General features: G+C 33.8%; 1 protein-coding gene across 1 annotated transcript in view; it reads right to left on the bottom strand.

The window, feature by feature from the left end:
• The window catches only part of SEMA5A (semaphorin 5A), a 657,936-nt gene that overhangs the window by 123,618 nt on the left and 511,013 nt on the right, over window positions 1-23,305 (bottom strand). Inside the window, exons 13-14 of the mRNA XM_007486811.3 lie at window positions 20,717-20,834; window positions 663-844 (exon numbers count right to left, since the gene is read on the bottom strand). Of these exons, the coding sequence (XP_007486873.1) occupies window positions 663-844; window positions 20,717-20,834 (300 nt within the window). The remainder of the gene's footprint in view (window positions 1-662; window positions 845-20,716; window positions 20,835-23,305) is intronic.

The following is a 23,305-nucleotide window of genomic DNA, read 5'->3' as shown; positions in this document are numbered from 1 at the left end:
AACTGTACTCTGATTAGAAATGACAAATAGAATGCTTTCAGAAAAACCTGGAAAGACTTATATGAACTGATGCAAAGTGAAATGAGAAAAATCAGGAGACAGCAATAGCAATATTGTATGATATTCAACTGTGAATGACTTAGCTATTCTCAGAAGTATGATGAAAGATAATTCCAAAGGATTTAGGATGAAAAATCCTATATACTTCCAGAGAAAGAAACAATGGAGTGTGAATGTGGATTGAGACATATTATTTTTTACTTTATTATTATTGCTTTTTTTGGTCTGCATTTTCTTTTGAAATATGGATAAGATGGAGATACCTTACATGACTGTATGTGTATAATCTATCAAATTACTTTCCTTCTAAGGAAGGGGTAAGATAAGGAGGAAGATAATTTAGAACTCATAATTTAAAGAATTAATTTAAAACATTTTTCTTTATATGTAACTGAGAAAAAAAGTTTAAAACCATTAAAGATAAATCATTTTTATTTTTGCTGGTATTATGAAGTCTTTAAATACTTAAAAAAAACCTTTAGTATGGATAATACAATGATTTCTAAGCCCTTCACTACTTCTAAAAGCAAAATTTAAAATATATAAAATTATTTTTAGCTCTAAATCTTTCATCCCATGCTCTATATTTTCATGTAACATACCTGGAACAATTAGCAATTTCCATGCTTGGGCCCTCACACTGCCAGCCTCCACACTGAGGAGAAGGATTATCACAGGAACGAGTTCGACAGAGGCAAGAACCAACCATATTTCCATCCGTATGAGTACAAGGTGTCCATGGTGACCATGCTCCATAATTTCCATCCACTGTTAAATTCCTTGTCTAGAAATAAAATAGAAATAAATGTACAATGAAAACTCAAGGTTCCTTTTAAGTTAGGAAAATGAGAAAATCTTCATTTGAAATAATGAGACTGGGTTAAATACTAAAGAAAGAGTAAATTCTAAAAAGGAGTGAGATGTAAAACAGTAAGATTTGACCTTATAAAAACCAGCTCCACCTTATATATCTACTCTTGAAAATAATGATAAACTAGCATATGGGTGAAGGTCAATAAGGATTGAGGATAGTGATAACTATTTTAAGACTTAAAATTTTTGGCACAGAAAATTATTGGGTTGGTGAAGAAAATCACTCTATCCTTTCAAGTTGGTCCATTATCTATAACTTATGGTCTTGGGAGAATTATCTAATGAAAGATTTAAAGATTTGATTGGTCACATAGTGAATTGAGTGTTAGAGGTAGAATATTAACCCAAGTCTTCCTTGATTCAATACCAGCTTTCTATTTATAATATATTGTGATGCCTCTCTCTTTTGAAAATCATATTTACATTCAGATTTCTCGCTTGGTAGATAGTTGTTACTTTGGCATTATGATGTGCAGTCTAGATGCATGAGGTATGTCAAGTGATGAACAAAATTGTCATTTTTAGATTTCATCTGATTTTGTGATAAGAGAGCTGCTTCAAGGTGTCTCATAGGCTAAATAATATGTGGGCCTGAAAGGTGTGGTAAAATTCCAATCTGTTTATAAAATTATTAATCCAAACTTTAGACCTTATGACTAGTGTATGGAATTTCCTAAATAAAGAAACTTTTTGGTCTAATTATTTTCTGACAAGCCTGATATAAAGTAAATTATGATAGTTATGATTTTAATCTTGACTATTATCAGCATACTATTCAGATTATCTCTCATATTAGGTTAACCATGTTGTTGAGAAAAAAAATAAACAAAGTAAAAGCAATCGACCATATAAATATTTTTTCACTAAAGGAAAGAATGAGGAAGTATAAAATCTCATACCTTAACATGTTTTTACAATGAACTATAAACATAAACAAAGGAATGGTTCCAAGGTAAGTTTATTCCATTTGTTATAATTGTGCTTAACATCTGGAACTCAATTATATCTTGAAAATCAAATCTATTTTCTAGACAGTTTGAAAAAAAAGAAGAGACTTAATTACACTCAAATAGTATTTGTCTCCCATAGCTCCTGACACTGATCATACTCTATCCCCTACACCAAAAGTTCAATTTCTTAAATAGTAATTACACTTCTCAGGATTCATCTTTCACATACTATACTATCCCAAGGAAGGGACAAGCTGATTTTCTTTTAACTATAGCTGAAAGAGCTGCAATCCATCATTTCAGAATACTGCTGACATGTGTTTATTGGAAATAACACACCATTCTTTGTGCAAGAAAGTCAAGCTGAACTGGGCTTTTGCTCTGCTGTTTTCCCCAATACAACAGGAAACAGTGATTTCCCGTTTAATGTCAAGAGTGTTCATTCTCTCTGACATGGCTGGGTGGTAGAGCAGAGATAACATGTCCCTGGTCCAATTAATGTCAGAGCTCTGATTACATCTCTCCTCCCTCATTTTCAGTGTTCAAACAGTCTTGATTCCACCGAGGCTGCTGAAAATTGTGAGTACTAAAACACAGCTTGCTATCTTCTTTAAGAAGCAATAGCAAGGTGGACAAGCAGGTAATGTAACTGCATCATGTCCTCAAGCAATTCTGTACATTTCATCTGATCTTTCTAGGGGTGCAGAAAGGACAGCAAGACACAGATAGATTCATCCCATGGGGAAATTGTGATGGAAACGTCTTTACTTCAAAAGCCCCTTGTCACCTTTCCTGGACAACCAGGCATAAAAGTGAATGGTCTGATGATGTTTTCAGGTTCACCATAGGACATAGAAAAAATATTTTCTTTTGATAGCAAGGGCTCATACTAAAAAAGCATCCAATATGTCCCCTCAACCTCTGATGACTTTCTGGTGTCCCTTATGGGAGCTAGTGCAGTGTAATTGGGAACTTTTAACATTTAAATCAAATCAGTTTCATAGCTCTCACATTTCTATGTGTTCCCCAAATTGTTTTCACTGAGTATAAGGAATGATTTATTTAGGTTTGTAATTGCTTTACTTTGACCGGATATACTACTTTTCTGAACAATCATCATGTACATTTCTAATACAAAATCCATCCTTCTGTGTAAATGGTATTGATTTTTTTCAGAGTAAAACAGACATGAATTAATTGTTCATTACGTCAGTGATATGTAATCATAGTAATCAGGAAGATTATATGAAATCACATTTATAAAATATAGCATTGGTTATAATTACATAGCATTGAATTGGTTAGATTTATGCTGATTATTACTATGAAGTAACTAGATAATTGGAAAAATTGCTCTGTGATAGATGTGTACTATTTTATTATGATCTAATCCTTTTCTTTCTTTTCCCATTTTATGAAAGGAATTTTCTTCTTTTCTGGAGAGATCATATCCTTGAATTTTGTTTATCTTTGTTTACACTTACATGTGACATGTGGTCTACCATTCTTCATTATGATTTGAGCAAGTTTAATGTTTCTCCATGTCTTATCAATAATTTTTGAAATGACAGATTGTGAAGCATTGATAAAAATGAATACAAAAGGAACATATAAAGTATGGGAGAGTTCTTTTAAGTATGGCCTGAGTACTCCTCATTTGTTCCTTTAATATGGATTAAAGATGGATGACCTGTGAAACTTTTAATCTTTGGACACTATGGTTCTAAGTTCCAATGCAAAACCCATGTTGACACCATGATTTTTGTTAAAACATGAACCATTTTGAGGTCAACAGGAAATATGAAGTGTCAGAGACAAGTTTGCAAAGATAGAATCAAAATAAGTTATTTTACATTCTAAGAGGAAATCAGAGAATCATTAAGTTCTTTCATGAAATAGAAGAACAAATGTAGAACTTGTGCATTCAGGGAAGGTTCAGAAAACTAGTGACAAAAAAAAGATTAGACTGGAAGCTCAGTAAATCATAGGCATGCGGTTTCAGGGGAAAAGTGCAAGATATAGTAAAAAGAGCACTTGTTTTGAAATCTGAAAACTTATGAATCCAGCCATATTTTCAACTTACTATACAACCTTGAACATTATTTCATGATTTTGTTAATTTTTTTTCCAAGATAAATTAATCCATAAGACTAGATTATGTTTCTTTACCTGGGACACTTGAATAGAATTAAAGAGATCTTTCAAGATGACAGAAAAATAATACATCTTTATTTTCATTAACCTATACTAAAATAGGGTATTTTTCAGTAATTTAAAAAATATGATTCTGGAAAAAAGCACATAGGTTTCACTAGACTGCTAAAAGTAACTATGAGAACAAGAAATGTCCAGATCCTCTGGTTTAGATGGTTCCTGATGTCTAATATTCTATGAATAATGTACAATGGGCAGCTAAGAGCAGCTAGGTGGTCAGTACAAAGAACAGAATACTAGGTTTGGAATCAGGAAGATTCATCTTCTTGAGTTCAAATCTAACTTCAGACATTTATTAGCTATATGATCCTAGGCAAGTCACTTGACCCTGTTTGCCTAAATTCCTTATCTGTAAAGTGATCTAAAGAAGCAAATGGCAAACAACTTGTTTCGTTGTCAAGAAAATTCCAAACAGTCACAAAAAGTTGGATACGAGTAAAATGACTGAACAAAAAAATGTACAATGATCAAAACCAAAACCTGTAATAGTTAGTATGATATGCTATAATGTCTTTTGTCTACGGTAAAATATTTTATTTTGTCTGCATTTATTGAACTACAGTGGAAAACTCATTGCACCTGATGGGATTATAGCAAGATTATTATGATTATCTACTCAGTCAAATGGGTTAATGTAGATAAGATACAAGTTTATTTTGACATACCACCCAATTACAGTATTCATGAAAAAAGGCACAAAATCTGTCATCATAAAAACATTGGGGAATGGAAAAATGGATGTTATAGTATTGTTGGCAATGTGAGCAGATGTTATGAAATTGCCAACGACTATGACAGTTAAGGGTAAAACAATGCTGAAGCAACAGCTGCCTATTGGAATAATTGTTAGATGTCAAAACCAAGGATTTATGTCTACATGTTTTAGTGAAAGACTAACTAATGCCATTTGGAATCAGGAACCAGGTGTTCTATAGAAAAGAAGGCTGCTTGTCTTGTATGCAGAAAAGGGGCATCTGACACCAGAAGTGAAGGGTATCATCAGAGAAATAAATGTTGAACTTGTATAATGGAATAAAAAACTGGAAAGCCTAGACAGAGTAGGGTCAGATATTTGACTCCAGAGACCACTAAGAGTTATTTAAATTCAAAAAGGGTCTTGGTAGGGAATCATGTTCTAACTCCTATAGGGATTTTTTAAAATCTACAGGAACTTTGCTGAGAGAAGCTAAAAAACTTTTAAGGATTTGTGAAACCTTGTAGAGAAATGAAGAATGTCACTCTGTCCACTGCTAAAACTTGCATATGTGATTTTTAAAGGTGGAAGGTAGACCTTTTGAAGGGAACAAGAATGGTTTTTGATTAGGTAAGGAAAACACAATCCTCATTCTGATTGATTGATTGATTGATTGATTGATTGTGGTGAGTTTAATTGATTTAACCTGGAATCATGTTATTATGGCATGGACACATCAAGAGAGCTCAAACATACACAGTTAATGTTCAGGAGACAGAGACATCTTGGAAGAACTGAATCTTATGAGTAAAATTCAATAAAAAGGGGTAGATCGATTCCATTCCATATTGCTAAACAAACATGAAGTGCTTACTCTGTGCCAGCACTCAGGTAAGTTGAGAGTACATAAAGGGAAAAAAGAGGAGCTTCCATTCCCCAGGACTAATTGCCTCTAGGCTTATGATTGTCTACTTTATCTCTTTTATAGATCATCTTCATTGTCTTCTACACGAGGAAAGGTGTTAAAAATCATCAGTAATAACACTGAAAAAACATGAAGTTCTTTAACCACTTTATCACTGGCAGAACTAGGGTTTCCTTTTGCTCTAAGAAAAAGCTTCATCTTTATCTATTGAATCTTTTATGAATCTTTTATTTAAGATGGCCCAGGAAAGGGTCATGAGGATTGTGTTCATATTAATCTTCAGGGAACCTATAATCTTTGAGGATTTAAGTGGAAACAAATAGGAGACAGTTTGTCTTATTTAATTTGGAAAATACAAATGCCAGGTTCTACCTTTTGGACTGGCAAATGTACTAAAAATTTCAGTTCTTAATTAACATTCATACTGACTTCCTTGACTAAATTGCCATTGCTTATTTTGGTGATATTTTTATATTTTCTTGCCACAACCCAACACATATCTCCCACAGAAAGAAAATGTTGATCCAGTTGTAGCACCATTTGTATCATATGTTGGAGAAATGAATTTTTTCAAAGCTAACATTATTAGACATGACTTTAGGAAGCCTGACTGAAAATGTACTCCAGTGGTATCTGGTATTCCTTGCTAACCATGGTATCATTTTCTCAGAAAAAGTCTGTACTACACTATGATTGTGATTATCAGAGCCACGATTTTCAGAAAATATAAAGTAGGGCAGGAGTAGTAAGAATGAGATTAGAAAAGAAAAAGCCCTCAAGACTGAATGCAGATATTTATGACAACTCGATTTTTAGAAAACTATAACATTATGTGTACTTTTTGGGGGGGGGTTGGGACAAGGCATGTTAAGAGGGGGAGGGAACTAGCTTAGTTGAATAGTAGCTACAACATTGGCTCTTAGGAAGGAAGACCTGAGGTCAAATGCTCTCAGGATGTTGTGTAACTGTAAGCAAGTCATTTAATCACATTCATCCTCAGTTTTTTCATCTGTAAAATGGGGATAACTATAATAACTACTTCATAAAGTTATTGTGAAAATAGATGAGATAATTCATGTGAAGAAATTTGCAAACCTTAAAGGAGAATATAAATGTTAATTATCATCATTATTAAAACAAATAAAGGGGAAAACAAAGATTTAAATTCTGAATCCACTAGGGCTAATGATGGTCATTTGATATGCCATTTAAAGTCTGCAAAAACAACTACACAGAAATGGATATGAAGTTAGGCTACCTTAAAGACACAGAAACAGCATCTTAGAGGGAAAGAACACTTGGTAGGAGCTCTAACCAATAATGACAAGTAAATTAGTGTATTTTTCATATCTTATCTGACTGTCCCTCATAATCAAAATTGCAACAACTCCATAATGTAGTTGGCAGAGCACAGTACCCATTAAGAAATAAGTGTGACTCCACCCCCAAACATTTAGTAATTGGGGGATGATAAGCAAATCACTTAACATCTCCCTAAATATCAGTTTCCTCATATATAAAATGGTGGTTACCATGGCACAAGGACCAATTGTAGCTCTCCATTCATTGGATATGGATTGGATATGGATTACTCAATGTCCTGTGCCTGAGAAATAAGAAAAGTTGTTAAGAATGGGAAAGAAAAAAGAGCCAGGATCTCTGGGCTTCCAGAGTTGAAAGAGGCTCTTTACAGCTCCAGCAGGAGAAAGCTCTGGGAAGAGGTCAATATATAAAGCACTGCCACTCACTTATGTCCCTATACTTAGCTTGCTGCACTTGAGACTTTAGGGATTTCCCCTTGGATGAGATCTGAGACTCTCTCAGTTGAGTTAACTTACTTTCAATAGAAAAGCTCATTTACTGTGTTTATTATCTTCTACATATTCTCATATGTTTAATTTTTCTGATACCAGTTTTGATTTCACTTGAATAAAATGTTTTATTTGTTTTATATATTCAATATGAAAGTGGCATTTGATAGGAAGGAAATCAAGTCTTGGAAATACAGTGTGGGCGTCTCTTTTTCTATTAAAGGATATTGATTAGGAGTGTAGCTTGAACCAAAAAATTATTTCCTCTAGACTAATAATATTAGAGGAACAGAGAAATATAATTTGATCCATGTCCTTTCTTTCTCTGAGAAATGTGGAATGGGTGTCTTTGGTTCCAACCCTACTTTCCTTCTTGGCAGGAATCAGTCACTCTAGGAAAAGGTAGAGAAGGAGACTAGTGGTGGATGTCTCTTTTTTTCCTCTCCATGAGCCATCTAGACAAATCCATGAGAACACATGTAACATGCATAGTGTAAACCTTAAAATTTCTTAGACTTATGAATGTTGGAAATTTCCCCATTGGGAAATTTCATACTTGAAAAATTTCCTACTGATAGTAAGAACTCTATTGGAATATAAAACTCCTTGGCATGGGAAGATCCTTCTCCTCCCTACTTAAGACTACTTTAGGACAGAAACCTTTTTGCTAAACAATGGAAAGGGCTTTGACCTATGCTTAAGCATAGAACAGGAAGTTCTTTGAGTCATGATTGATTTTAGAATTGATACAATAGAGATACTTGGAATGACAGAACCAGGTCTTAGAAACTACAATCTCCACCCTACTCAGAGTAACAGGATTTAGGAAGGGGGTTGATGCTCTGAAGGAGGTCAGAGAGGAGAGAGGTCCTGGAGGGAGAGCTCCTGGAGAGGTCTTGAAGGAGGCTGTGGAAGGAGAACTCAGGAGGAGTCAGGAGGAGAATTCTCTGGAAACATTTCTTGAAAGGAGGCTCTCTTGAAGGTGGAGCCTGAGGTTGGCATGAGAAGCCTTACCTAGAGAGATCTTGGGTGAGTGATAAAACCAACTGACTGATTTATCTCTTAGGACTGAGGTCTAGGCCTTATTGGCTTGAGGCCCTTCATTCTTATTCCTTTCTTAATTTCTCTCTTTTTCTATTGATTAATCAGTGTATTATAAATTAAATTTCTCTATAAAACCCAGTTGGCTTGGGCATATTCATAAATTGGGAATATATTCCCTGGCGACCATCTTCTATTTATATAAACCCAAGACACAGTAGAAAACATATTTCAGCTGTCATAATCGTTATATATTTCCCTTTCTCCCAAACATTTTAATTATCACAATTTATGGCTCCCACACTCTTATCTACAACAATTTAAAGCTCAAAACTATTTTAAATCTAACAATAGACAGAAACAAAACCACACTATACACATAATCCTCTATAGCTATAAATATGTTCACTCCCTACTTCACAAAATTATATCAAAAGAGATAATATACAGTGGTCAAAGTATTTTGTAAATATGAATCTACTATATAAGTATTAGATACTATTATTATTAATTTTCCCCCAGGTAATTTGAATTATTTAGTGAAAATGTTCAACATTATATATATATATATATATATTAATACTTTCACAATGAATTATTCTTAACATATAATATATAATATATAATTATATATGATAATATATAATATATATAAATATGAAAATATAAAAGGTTAAAAGTGAGATTGTGATAAGTCTTCTTGTGGACTCTTTTTCTCTCCAATTCTCTGTCCACTCAGTTTGAGAGGATTGTGATCAGGTTCAGGGAAAGAAATTCCCTGGGATTGGGATCCAGTCAGAGATTGACTCAGGAAGTCTCAAGTCAAGAGAGAGCAGGTCAACTGACTGCTTCTGAGTTGTTCCCTTTCCCAAGGTTCCAAACCTTCTCAGTCCATCCTTCCACTGCTGATGGAATCATTACAATCTCTCCAGGCTTTTTCATTTCAAAAGTCTCTGGATTTTTCTCTCTCACAGAAAGACTGTATTAACAAAGCTGTAGAACTCTAAGGTTCTAATATTTATAAGGTTCTAACCTTATAAATGGTTCCAACCCTACTTTCCTTCTTGGCAGGAATCAGGCACTCTAGGAAAAGGTGGAGAAGGAGACTAGTGGTGGATCTCTCTTCTTTCTTCTCCATGAGCCATCTAGACAAATCCATGAGAACACATGTAACATGATGCCCTCATGATGTCCTATCAGTATGAAATCTAGGGAATATTCTTGGACAAAGGGATTAATCTAATCTTGTCAGTGGTAGTCTTACTTGACAAAGGAAAGTCCATATTGTGTAAAAGGCTATCTAAATGCTAGTGAGCCCAGAAACCCTAACAAAAATCCTAGGGGATTCTGCAAAGTCTTCAATGCTGGTTTCCATAAGGACCTGACTGAGAAGTGATTAATTCTGCAAGAGATCTATATCCATATTTATTTGACACAACGCCTTTTATATCTACAGGATGTTTCCTTTACGACAGTGTCCTTAAAAATGTTCCCTTTCACGTGCTGGGGAAATTTTGGCTAATGAAGAGCTCTGAAGTATAAAAAAAAAGAAAACTGGAAATTGGTAATATGATTGATAAAGTATAAATGAAAAGGAATGGATTTCAAATAAATTGTTAGGAAAAATATATATTCTAAAATGACATATATATTGGGGTGGGGAAGTAGATTTGTGATTTGTTCAATGTGAGGAGCTCCTCTATGGGGAAATTTTCTGACAGTGATGAGTAAATCCCCTATAACTTAAATTCTTCTAGTATTGCCTAACTGATTTGGTTTGTGTGTCTGTGTGGCTGTCTGTTTATTTATCCATCTATGTTTCTCTCATATATGTATGGACATTTGTATAGAGCTATTTTGTCTACAAAAATTGTTTTAAATTCCACCTTCATTTTTTAAGGATTATCTTCATTTAAGATTAATAGAGGAGATCTCAGTATGAAAAACATATTTCCAGATTGCCATTTAAAAAATATTTCTGTACAAATTACTACATAGTATGATCTTTTTATAATATTATTGTTTCTGTGTCTGAGGTATTCTGCACCAAGTTTTACTTAGGAATTAGAGCATGCTTATTTTTATAGTTTGTGGTGAAAAGTCTTTGAAAGTTACTTTATATTTTATTTTAAAAGTTATGTTTATTAAAATATGCAATTCTTTATTTCTTCCAATTATTTTTTCTAAGCAATATGTGTCTCCTTTACAACATGAAGAACATGCAAATAGATATTATTTGATAATATGAGCACAATCTTTTTCATATTACCTGCCTTCTTAGGGAGGGCAGAAGGGTCATAGGGATAGAGTGAACATAGATTGTGAAGTATTAAAAAACAAACATTAAGAACCTGTATTATTGTGCAGTCCAAAAAAATTAAAGGTTATGAAAAAAAATATTTAACAAAATAAAATTTAAATGAAACTTTAAAAATTAAATAATTTTATGTAGTTATGAAATTAAAAATTATTAGAATTGACTTGTCTTGCTCGTTTGGGAAATTTATGAATGAAAATGATTTTTATATGGTCCTACTAATATGCTTTGCATTTGGTCCAAGAGAAAACGGTATTATTTGTGGATCTATGCTTGAGCATACTTACTTTGAGAGGAAAAAAAAATATTAGGAATCTGACTGTGGCTAAAACAATCTCCATTTAGAAAGTTTAATATGCCATAAAAATTAATCCAGACAATCAAATATGGCATTTGAAGGTTTTTATATTTGGGACAGGACTTGGGTATGATGTACATTTGCAGACCTAGAAAAATTCTGCAAAAGAAATTGAATTCCTTATTATAGTGTTACCATTCTTCAGATGGAAGAGAAATGAAGACTATATATTCTAACTTAGATGTGCTCTAAAGTTAAGGAGGTGTTTGTTCATTTTAAATATCATCTAAGTACTTTTTGTTTGTAGCTGTAACTAGATGGGAATATGTCATAGGTCAGGCACAGTTTTACTTTACTTTATATAGCAAACATTTCTGCATCTTAGAATCTCTAGTTTCTTTCAAAGCTCAGCTCAAGTACCTTCTATTTTAAGACATCTTTCCTGATCCCTCTAAGCTGACACCACTTATCTAAATAATATGCATTGACCTTGTAGATAGGCTGTTTTACTTTTAGGCACAAGATTATTGCCCACAATAGAATGGAACCTCTTTGAGGTCGTGGACTCTCCTGTTTGTCTCTGTATTAATTAAGCCATGTAAAATTGGTTGTAAATGAATTTCTAAAAGAAAACCAAATTTCCTCATTGTTTCTATTAAAGTATAGTACAAGCCCTGTTATTTCTGTCACTGACTATCAGCCATTGAAGGTGAAAATATCTTGGTGTCATAGAATATGCTAACCTGCTGTGGGATCTCAACCAGGTCCCTATACATCTTTGGTCTTTAATTTCATTTGTAAAATGAAAGGAGTAGATCATCTCCAAGGTGACTTCTAGCTCTAAAAACCTGGTTCTAAATTGATATAGTTCCAGGAAATTTTTGATTATACACTTAAATGGGAATATCCTAAAATGCTGACTACTTTCTTGTTATTTTATTATTCATTTGGGTGAAATGAATCTCTCTATGGTATGCTACATCAAAATATGCATAAAATACACACAAATTATATAGACCATGGTACTAATACTCTTGTTAAGCAACATTAAAGGTTATAGCAACATGTGCATAGAAATTTAAATCAGGTACAAGCTTCTTAACATTATTGAAAGGGACCATGATCTTCTCAAATATAATTTTAAAAGTAAAAAAGAACAGCACTCAATATCTAAGTGAGTATTCATCCTGTGATATGAAACAGAAGAATCCATAAAGAGTGATCTTTTACTGATAGATAAACCATCTTAAATCCAAAGCCATTAGCAACACGTTATTTTTTAAGTATTCCTTTTCTAAAAATTCAATTATTCAATTCCAAATTCTTTCCTTCCCCCTTTCCCACCTCCCATGTAGAATGTAAAAAAAATAGAGCTCATTACAAATATGGAAGTTATGCAAATTTCTATGTTGGCCATGTTCCCATCTTTTAAAAAAGAAATAACTAGAAGAAAATCTGTTTCGATCCACACTCTGAGACCATCCATTCTCCATCTACAGTGTGAGTGGTGTAGTAATATATTTAGGGATAGTCCCATTTCTAGGGTTAGTTGAAAGAAGGGAATTTTGAGATAAGCCCTGGGAAAGGGATTCTGGGTAGGAAAAGGAAATGTGGGAGTCTGAACTGAAAAAAAAAAACAAAACAAAACGACTGAGCTGGAAGTAGGATTTGACTCTTCTGCCTGAATTTCCATCAAGCTGAAGGTGTGGTTTTGCTCTGAGGGATTCTCCTTGGATAGTCAAGATTTCATGGAGAAATCTTTGACTTCTAGGTAGAGAATTTCTTTGGAGGAAACCGATTTCCCTGAGTACAAAGATCATCTATCAGAGGTCCAGCTGCGAGAATTCCTTAGGCTAAGGTAATTCAAATCTTTCCATCTATAACTTTGGGTTACCAGGGTCTTTCCCTGCCTTTATTAATTACTGGTAAGATTAGGGTAAGTCAGATAGCTTGGGAAAGGGTTTTAGGTGGCACAGGGAGCTGTGGGCAAGGCCCAGAGAAGAAATAGAAGGCTCTCCTTTCTCAGCAGACTTAGAAGTTGGGTGGAGGTAGTTTGAAGAGAACTAGGGTACTACTTAGCAGTTTCCGTTATTCTCTTTATTAAAAGAAACTTTGTTTCCATAAGGCAAGGGTTTTGTGCCCAAGTGGCCCTGGGGAGTTCCTAGGTGGTTTGTAACATCTAACATCCCTCTAGAACAGTTTGCTATTACAGTGGGTGGTCATCATATTAATCAGTTATTAAATCTTTCAAGTTGTTTTTCTTTACATTATTGCAGTCATATTTCTTTTCTCATAGTTCAGCTTACTTCATGCTGCATTGGTTCAAACAAGTCTTGGCAGCAAAAGGTGGCATAGTGGATACAGTGCCAAGTGTGGAGTCAGGAAGATCTGAATTCAAATTTAGATTCAAACACATAATGAACTTGGACAAGTCACTCAACTTTTGTCTGCCTGTTTCTCTGCAAATTATGATAATAATAGCACCTCTCTCCGGGTTGTTCTAGGAATCTAATGAGATAATATATGCAAAGTGAATAGCACTATGCTTGGCACATAGTAATTGTTCTATAAATGTCAGCTAATACCTATAATTATTCCTATGTTTTTCTGAAACCATTCCTTTCATTCTTCTTTTATAATACAAAGGTATTACATATATCATATTGCCTATCATTTTGGGGAGGAAGGGAGGGAACAGAACATGAACCACACAAAATGGCAGAAAACAAGTTATTAAAATTGCAATATGTAATTTTTTTAAAAATTGTAAGTACTTGTTGATAGACAAAAATAAAACTAACACATGTATAATGAATATTACTAGTTTTTTTATTACCCTTGTTAGATAACTGTATCAACAGTGGCTGGAGAGTAGCTTGTTATCAAATTTCTTCCCAATGAGTAGAGGGAACATGGATAAAGTTCAATCATTCCCCTACTGATAGACATCCCCTCAATTTCCAATTCTTTTTGATATCAGAAAGAATGGCTACAAATATTTTTATAAAAATAAGTTCATTTTTCCTCTTTGATATACTTCTTTGAGGTATAGTCCCTATAGTGGTATTGCTTGATTAAAGTGTATGTACAGCTTAATAGCATTTTCAGGCAAACTTCCAAATCATTAGCAATGTTTCTTATGGCTCACATAGAATCACTGATTTAGAACTAAAAGCAACTTTGGAAGTTATCTAATCTAAAGTTTGTATCCTAAAGAATTAAAAAAAAAAGAGTAGGGCCTAGGTATACAAAAATATTTAAAGCAGATCTTTTTGTGGGAAGTAAGAACTGGAAAGTGAGAGAACACCCATTGATTGGGTAACAGCTGAATAAGTCATAGTATATTAATATAATGGAATTTTGGTGTAAGAAATGAAAAGCAGCAGGAGCTCAGAAAAACAGGGAAAAACTTACATGAACTGAAGGAGAGTGATATAAGCAAAACCAGAAGAACATTGTACAGAGTAAGAAGAATTCTGTATAATGAACATTTGTGAATAACTTAGCTATTCTCTGAGATACAAAGATCCAAAACAATCTCCAGGGACTCATGATAAAAAAAAAATGACATCTCCACCCAGAGAATGAACTGATGGAGTCTGAATTCAGGGCAAAGCAAAATGTTTTCATTTTTTAATTTTTTTTTGTTTAAGTTTCCTTCCACAAAATGATTAATATTTTTAAACTGTTTTATATAATTGCACATGTAAATCTATATGAGATCACTTACCATCTCAGCTGGGGGGAGGGTGGGAAGGAGGGAAAGAAATCAGTACTCAAAATTCTTTTTTAAAATATTGGAAACTGTTTTCACATGTAATTGGGGGAAACAAAATGATATTTAAAGTAGGAGTTATCTAGTCCAATCTCTTCATTTATTCAGATGAGAAAACTGAGGCCCCGGGAAGTAATTTGCTCAATTTAAAAAAAATAGCTAGATAGTAAGGAATTAAACCAAAGTCTTCTTATGAAACATTCTATACTCTATCCTCAGTACCCCACTGATTATGCTTCTACAGCTGGTAGAGGAAGTCCTTTTCAGACTAAGAAATCCCTCTGTTGATGTATTGTTTATAACACTTCTTTTCATTTATCTTGAAAAATGGTTTTGCTAAAAAAATTTCCTACTTTCGCAAGAAAAATGAAAAAAGTAATATACACAGATGTCATTTAGTTTGTTTTTAAAAGATTTTTTAAACATCAATAGCTAGTCTTCACCTTTCAACATTACTTGTAATATCCCTCAGCTGTCTCATCTCTTTGAGTCAGGAAGGAATTTTTAAATGTATAATTAAAAGATAGCAGGTTGCAAAGCAATCTAGTATGTTCTATTCATTGTAGGTTAGTCTACGCAAACCAGAAAGATATGTGCTTTCCTTTATTATGTTTTGCTCAAGGTTGGTGATTTACATAATTTATTTTGCATAGCTTGCTTCCAAGTCAAGTACAATATCCATATTCCTGACTTATCAGAAGCATAACATGATATATGTTCAATTAAATTGAATGAGAAGGTAGAGATGGATTAGCACAAATCCATCACCTCTACTGGAAAAACAACTCAAGTTTTGTATGTTCTACAGACAGCTGACTCAGTAGTATCATTTTATATGCAAAGGATAGCACATTATGCTGTTTTTTTCAATAGTGATAACTGATGAAAGAGCTCCTAAGACACTGATGCCTCCCACTGCCCTTCCATATAATTTCTGGGGGCATAGTAAGAAAGTACCCTCTCCTCATTAGGAACCAACACTGTTAGCTGGCTATTATTCAGTCACTACTAATATAGCATAACTTGGGGTATAAAAACAAGTGATAAACATTATACATGAGGACACTTCCATCTACATACATGTTATTTCTAATGCTTCATTCTAAAACAACAGGACAATTTCAGAGACCTCCTCTCTATATACAAACCCACTATCATGTCCTAAGAAAACCATTATTGTCTTCTGCAGTTTTTCCCAAATGAGAACAAACTGATGAATTAATGATATTTTCTGATTAGAAGGTAACAAACTTTACAAGCCACATAGTAAAATCCAGCTTATGATTCTAAAGTGAAACCTTTTACAGTACAATTTAAGTTTTTTTTCCTGTTTTATCAAACTCATTTTCCTAAATTATCACCAATAAAGAAGAAAAAGAAAAACTTTACTCTGTCTGTACTCATCACATTCAGAGTACTGTATATAAATAGCATGCTTTATTCATTCCTCTAATTCACATGGCATCATTGTTTTCTTTCTTAAAGAGTAATGTCTATAACTTTCCTCAATGTAAACAATCTGGCAGGAATAGAAATTGAAGGGACTTCTTATGTGATGGGGGTTCAGGAGGAAGAGGAGAGAGACTTAGTGTTCTACATCTGAGTGCTTTCTGTTTTGTTGGGGGAAATGTCTGAATCTTCCCTTCTACTCTAACAAGTTTTAAAAGGAGAAGGAAGAAGGAGTCCTGAAGAAGGAGCAGGTCCCTTTGGGAGGAAACATACTTGTAACTGAGAGGGAGTATCATATAGTCAAAGAAGTCAGGAATTAGGAATTAGGATACTGGGGTTCTTAATTCAGTTCCATTACTTCCTAGCTATGAGAACAAAAGACAAAATAAAGCAAAGCATAAAACAACTACTTAACCTCTCTGGGATTGGGCTGCTCTATCCCTTAAATTAAGGATGCTCTCTTTCTAGCATCCTGTTCATCTATAACATTGTTTTTTGTGCTTCTGTTTTCAGGAATTTCAAATGAAACTCCATAATGGATTTTATAAGTTGATTCATTCAAAGTTTACAAAGGTTCTTATAGAATATATTGATTTGGGAAAAAAGCAAAAACAAACTAAACCTTATTTTGTGAATAAGCTCAAATCCCATTAGAACTCAATTAGGATGGTTAATAAGATGGCCAGAAATGAAATATATGAGGCAAATTAGAGAAGGATATGGCCAGCGACTATAGTACCTTTGCCAGGAAAACCCTAAGGGGGAGAGGGGTTTATGAAGAATTGGACACAACTAATTGACTAAACAACATTAATTAGCACCTGTGTCTTAGTGTTCACCTTTGAATATCAATGGAAGAAATAATGAATCATTGTGACTTGAGTCTACTACAAGTTCATACAATACAAAATCTATTGAACTGCTTGATGTTTATCTCTTATTGATTCTCACTCTCATCCCCAATGATGGCCTTTTCAGGCCATTTTTCTCTACCTAACCTTCCCCTCCCCTTTTACTATACCACTTATTCAATTTGTCTAAATTGGATCCAAACCCTTTTAAATTGTTTTCTATCACCCCCAACAAATGATGTATCCCCTCCATCAACGAACTCCATATTACCAAAACCAGTGACCCATTTTTTTTCAATATACTCATATTCCTTGATTTTTTGGCAGTCTGGGACATTTTTGATAACACAATTAGGACTCTCTTGACCCTTAGCTTTTATTAAACTGAATTCTCTTTTCTTACTAGTTCTTGGATTGTATTAAACTGAATTCTCTTTTCTTACTAGTTCTTGGGTTGTTTCTTTGACTCTTTAACTCACTGTTCCCTTCATGTTGTTTACATGGGAATGTTCTCTGAAGTTTTCCCATAGGTACCCTTCTTTTCTCTCCTTGTCCTATCTTCTTTATTGATAACATCTATCCCCTGACTTCAATTATCATTTGTACTTTGGCAACAAGTAAATTATTTTATCTTCTAACTCCACCCCCCCAAAAATCTCCTCAGATCTTTAAGTTCTGTATTTCTTATTTCTACCTACTTCTACCTGCATGTCCAGCTGGAACCTAAAACTCAGTATGTCTAAAATTGACTACAACAAATTTTCCTTTAAATCTGCCCTCTTGCACACTTCTCTTATTTCTGGTAATGATACCACTAGACTCTCTTTAAGGCTAATAACTTTGGAGATATCTTTAACAATTTTCTCCCTCTCATCCCACAAGGCTAATTAATTGTTACAATGTTATTTCTTCCTCAGCAATATAACTCACATCCTTACTCCATGTCCTTTCCCTCTTTTCTACTTGAGGCTTTTTATCACTTCTTGTCTTGGCTGATTGATGTAATAGCTTTCAAATTGGAATTTCTGACTTTAGTCAATGCCATTTTCTACTTCATTCTCCAGTTGCTGGTAGAATAATCTACTTCCTCTCACATTGCCATTTTACTCAAAAACCTTCATATATACAGCCTATCAAGTTGTCAATCCTGGAATTCAAGGCTTTTCAAATCTTGGATCCCACCTGTCTCCCTCAGAACTGGGATTGATGGGTAGAGGTAGATTTTGGCTTGATAAAAAGAAAGACTTTCTAACAATTAGAAATTTCCAAAAAATAGAATAGGAGGTAGTTAATTCTCATTTACTAGAGGCCTTAAAAGCAAAGGCCGTATTGGTCTTGGAGGGGAGATTGCTAAAGGAATTATTAATTATGGGTTGGATTTGATACAAACTGAGGTTACTTTTAACTATGAAATTATGTGACTCATGAATTTTAAGTTCTAAGTCAATTAGATTATTCTGTTATTTATTCTTTTCTCTCCCTCTGGGATTCCCATATTTTGGCTCACATCAGAATGTATATTTCAATTAAGTTGCCATTTCCATCTTTTGAAGCTACTTCTCTCCTATAAGATCCAATACAGAGGTTTCCCTCCTCAAGAGAGCAGTAGTTCTCCACCACTACTAAAGTAAATTAATTTCTCCTTCCTTAAATTTATCATCACAATTTGAATGAACTTCAATTATGATCTTCCTCAATCTCTCTAATAATTACTATCATTTTTTCATGTACTCTAATTCCTTTTTTAGACTTTAAGCTCCTTGTTGGGAGGATAGACTAATTTTTCATATTTTAAACACTTATGCAGCTATAAAGTCTCACTTAATACTTGGAACACTATATATTTAGGTCATTGGTGATATTTAGAGAGCATCTTCAAGAGAGTGGTAGAGGAGGAAGTCTGATGGCAAGGAGTTTAGAAGAGAGTGAGGAAGTAGATTCATTAGGGGTAAATATTCTTTTTTAAAGGTACAGAAATGAATATTTCATACTAAAACATTTTAAAGAGAAGATCTAAAATTATAATTTACCAAACAAGCATGATAAGTGTCATCATTATGTTGGGTTTTGTCTCAAAAACTAGGGTAGATCTTTAGGTATATGGGATATTACTGGTGGCTCTAATATGAACAAAGAATGGAGAGATTAAACAACTGATGGATATTTTCCATATTTGTAATTCTGTAAAGAATGGCTATCAGTAACATGATTTTAACTATTATATCCTCTATTTTTACATTTTTTCAACATTTTATTTTAAGCTTAAAATTAGATAGCTCCCAAATATAACTTAATGAATGAATTTTTTTTTATAAATGTGGATTATTAGGGAGTCTATAGAGGACTTTGGAAATAATCATAATTGAACCATTGGGAAAATAGCACAAGGAGTCCATTTTCTTTGTCACCACCAACCAATTGCAAAAAACTAACACCATCAATCAGGAAAGTCCAAGAGAGCTCTTCAACTGGCAGCCACAATCTCCCTCTCCCATTCCAGAACCCTGGTTCTGAATATAATCTTGCAAGATAAGGACTGATCCTGTTCCCTCTCCTTCCTTATCATCAACCATTGAGCCTAAATATTCATATGCTAATATTCTCCCTACCAAAGTCCTGCTGGGAGTCAAATACTTCAACATTAGAAATGGATATGAGGGTATCTAGGTAGTGTAGTGAATAGAGCACCAGACCAGAAGCTGGGAAGACCTGGGGTGAAATATGACCTCAGAGACTTTCTAGCTGTATGACCTTAGGCAAATAAATAACTTTTCCCTGTTTGCCTAAATTTCCTTTTCTATAAAATGAGTTAAGGAAGGAAATTGCCTGAATTAGAGAAGAAGATATTTTCTCACACAAGAGTTCCCTTTACCAATGAAATCACAGGCCCTATAATAAAAAAGAAAAGAATTAAAAATAGTGAAAGAAAAAAAGGAAATGGCTATCATTTTTATTTTATCTATTTTATCAATAGAAATATCATTAAAATTATGTCTTATCTTTCCATTTACTGTTGTACCCGAAGGGCCATAGAGTATTTCTATATGAAAACACCTTGAGAACAGGGATTGTTTCATTTTTCTCTTTTTAACTCCAGGGTTTAGCAAAGTGCTAGATGCTTTTTTAATTCAATCAACACTTCTCTCTGACCCCTCCCACAAACCAGCATCAGGGCAGTTACCAAAATAGAGCTGGTTTTTTTTTTAATTTGTTTTGCATTGGTTTTGTTTTTTTAGGCACTCCTCTAAATGAAGACAAGCAAACAAACAGTATATGAGCAACACTGCCCACAGAGCTTGAAGTGGGCAGCAAGCTAAATGCTCAATAAAAACAGAGTGGAATTCAGGGAAGGGAGTAAGACAAATAAGTGTGGGTACAACTGTTGTTTGAATTTAGGAACTGAGATCTGATTCCATTAAAGGAGTTCTGAAGATGCCAGTGGCTGTCCTCATACTTACTGGACATGTCGAGATATTCTGCTCCCACTGGCTCATGCTCAGGCTCTCTTCCAAGGTGGTACATTTCTTCATCACTACATCCCAGCCACAATAGGGATCTTGGGCTCCAATACAAGCACTGCAAACACAAGTCCCAAAAGTCAATGAAAGGGCAATTTGGCCTATTCAATGAAATGCTAACTGCAATGGTCTAATTTATCATAAGCAAGAAGAGGAATAGGGACAACATAATAAGGACATTTAGATCCAAATGCATTACAAATATTAAAACTTACTGAACATTTGTTTTGCACATTAGAGATGAAAACTGGCAGGATAACTAATTTCCAGGTGAAAAATCAAACATCCATTACATTTACAAATGTGTGATGCCTTCCACTGTGTGGATAAACATCTGGAAGATTTAATAAATACTGAAAATTCATATTTTATATGTTTTTACATTTTATGAAAAAAGTTTCTTACAATAACTGTGTGAAACAAGCAATAGAAGTACTACTATTCCTAGGCAATTGAGTGGTAAAATGGATAGAATACCAGGCCAAGAGACAAAAAAGGCATCACTTCAATTTTGGTCTCAGATAGTTACTAGCTGTGAGTCAATTAACCCTCTTTTCCTCAATTTCCTCATATGAAAAATGGGCTGGAGAGGGAAATGACAAAGCACTCCGGAATGGGGTCACAAAGAATTGGACATGAATGAAATGACTAAACCAAAACAATTAAAATTTTAAAAGTCTATTCCACAAGTACAGTTTCATCCAATTTAATTGAGTATACATCATGCTTTATTGTGAACAAGTCAGAAATATGATTAACATACTTGACTTGGAAGCCAGCAGTACAAAATAATTGCATGGTCACAGTCACTCTGAAAGTGTTTCAGGTAGAACTTTTCTGGATCTAAGTTCAAGACTATTTCAGTTACATAGCCAAGTAATCTGGATGTTTCAGTTCATGTATGGGATTACAGCTACAGTCAATGTCTTGCAATTCATTTAATGCAAAACCTACTTTTTGAATTACAGGTAAATGGAGAATATTTATGAGATACAGCATTATTATAACCTATGTATATGTGTATATACATCCACTTATCATGGTGACTAATTTGAACATATAGAAGTCATTTTAACTTGCTTTGTCTTTGTTTGCTCATCTATAAAATGAGCTCAAGAACAGCAGATGACTTCTAGACCTACAAAGCAATACTTCTGCATGGGAATTCTTTGATAAATTTACAGTATAATAATCTTTCATGTATTATATGTGTGCTATAATATCCAAATTATTATCCTAAGCTGTAAAATAATTTAAAAACAATTATAAACTGTGAATAATTCATTTAATCTGGCTAAATGAATGATTTCACACACACAACATGGATATTTGGCATGAAGATCCCTCATACTCCTTCTCATAGGAAAGGAGACAACTAGGAGTTGGAAAGTAAGGTAAAGACAAACATAAAAAGCCCAATTCACAAAGTCATAATTTAAGACTGTCAGTATACCATTCCTTCAAACTATGCCCATTAGGAAAGAATTATTAAATTCTGGTCTCTTGTCCCTACCTAGGCTACAGTTTTTCACAGAAGAAGAAATATAAACAACTTGCTCCATAGAGAACAAATCCAAAGACTCTCCAGTTCACCCAGAATATTTTATTTGACAAGTCAACTTTCTGAGCAGGATCTCTGTAGTTTTTCCCTATAATCAGGTGAAATAACACGGTAGAGTTCAATATATAACCACTCCCTCTTTGTATATAGCAGATAGCCCACAAAAACAACACATTACTGATTTGGTGAAAAGACACTCTTGTACAAGAAGTGCTTTCTCTGGTCCCTGTCCATGTTTTCTTTACCCCTACATTTAAATAATTGAATAATGTTAGAATTTCAGTTGAAAAGGAAAGAGTAGTAGTCATCAAGATATTTACAATTCTTGTATCCTGTAATTGTACAGAAATTACAATTCAATAGTATTTATCTACTCATGTACCTTAGAGTAAAACCTGTAAGGAAAAAAAAATCTATATTCTCAAACTACAAAAGGAAAATAAAACAATATATTAAAAAATTTAGTAACTAAGAGGAAGAAGGGTAAGGAATATATGACCATGTAAGTATACCCTTTCTCACCCTAAAGGATTAAGAAAAGTATTTTCATTAACAATTTTATCACAGAGAACATTGCTGTCTTCTTATTTTTAAATGTCTAAGATCCAAGTTATTATGAATGTAAAGACAGCACCTTTAGCATATAAAATTGGAATACAGAGTGCAGCTGGGTACCTCAGTGGATTGAGAGCCAGGCCTAGAGAGGAAAGGTCCTAGGTTCAAATCTGACCTCAGACACTTCCCACCTGTGTGACCCTGGGCAAGTCACTTAACTCCCATTGCCTAGCCCTTACCACTCTTCTGCTTTGGAAACAATACACAGTATTGATTCCAACATAGAAAGTAAGGATTTAAAAAAAATTGGAATGCATTGTAATATCACTGTATTTGTAAAAAGCATCTCCAAATAAAGCATATGATAAATAGAACTAGTTGTGCTTTGAGCTTATTGGTCAAAGTGCTAGTAT

The sequence above is a fragment of the Monodelphis domestica genome, chromosome 3, assembly GCF_027887165.1.
Source record: "Monodelphis domestica isolate mMonDom1 chromosome 3, mMonDom1.pri, whole genome shotgun sequence".
Classification (NCBI taxonomy): domain Eukaryota; kingdom Metazoa; phylum Chordata; class Mammalia; order Didelphimorphia; family Didelphidae; genus Monodelphis; species Monodelphis domestica.
The sequence above is the reverse complement of the archived record's forward strand: the minus strand, read 5'-3'. Positions and strand labels throughout refer to the sequence as shown.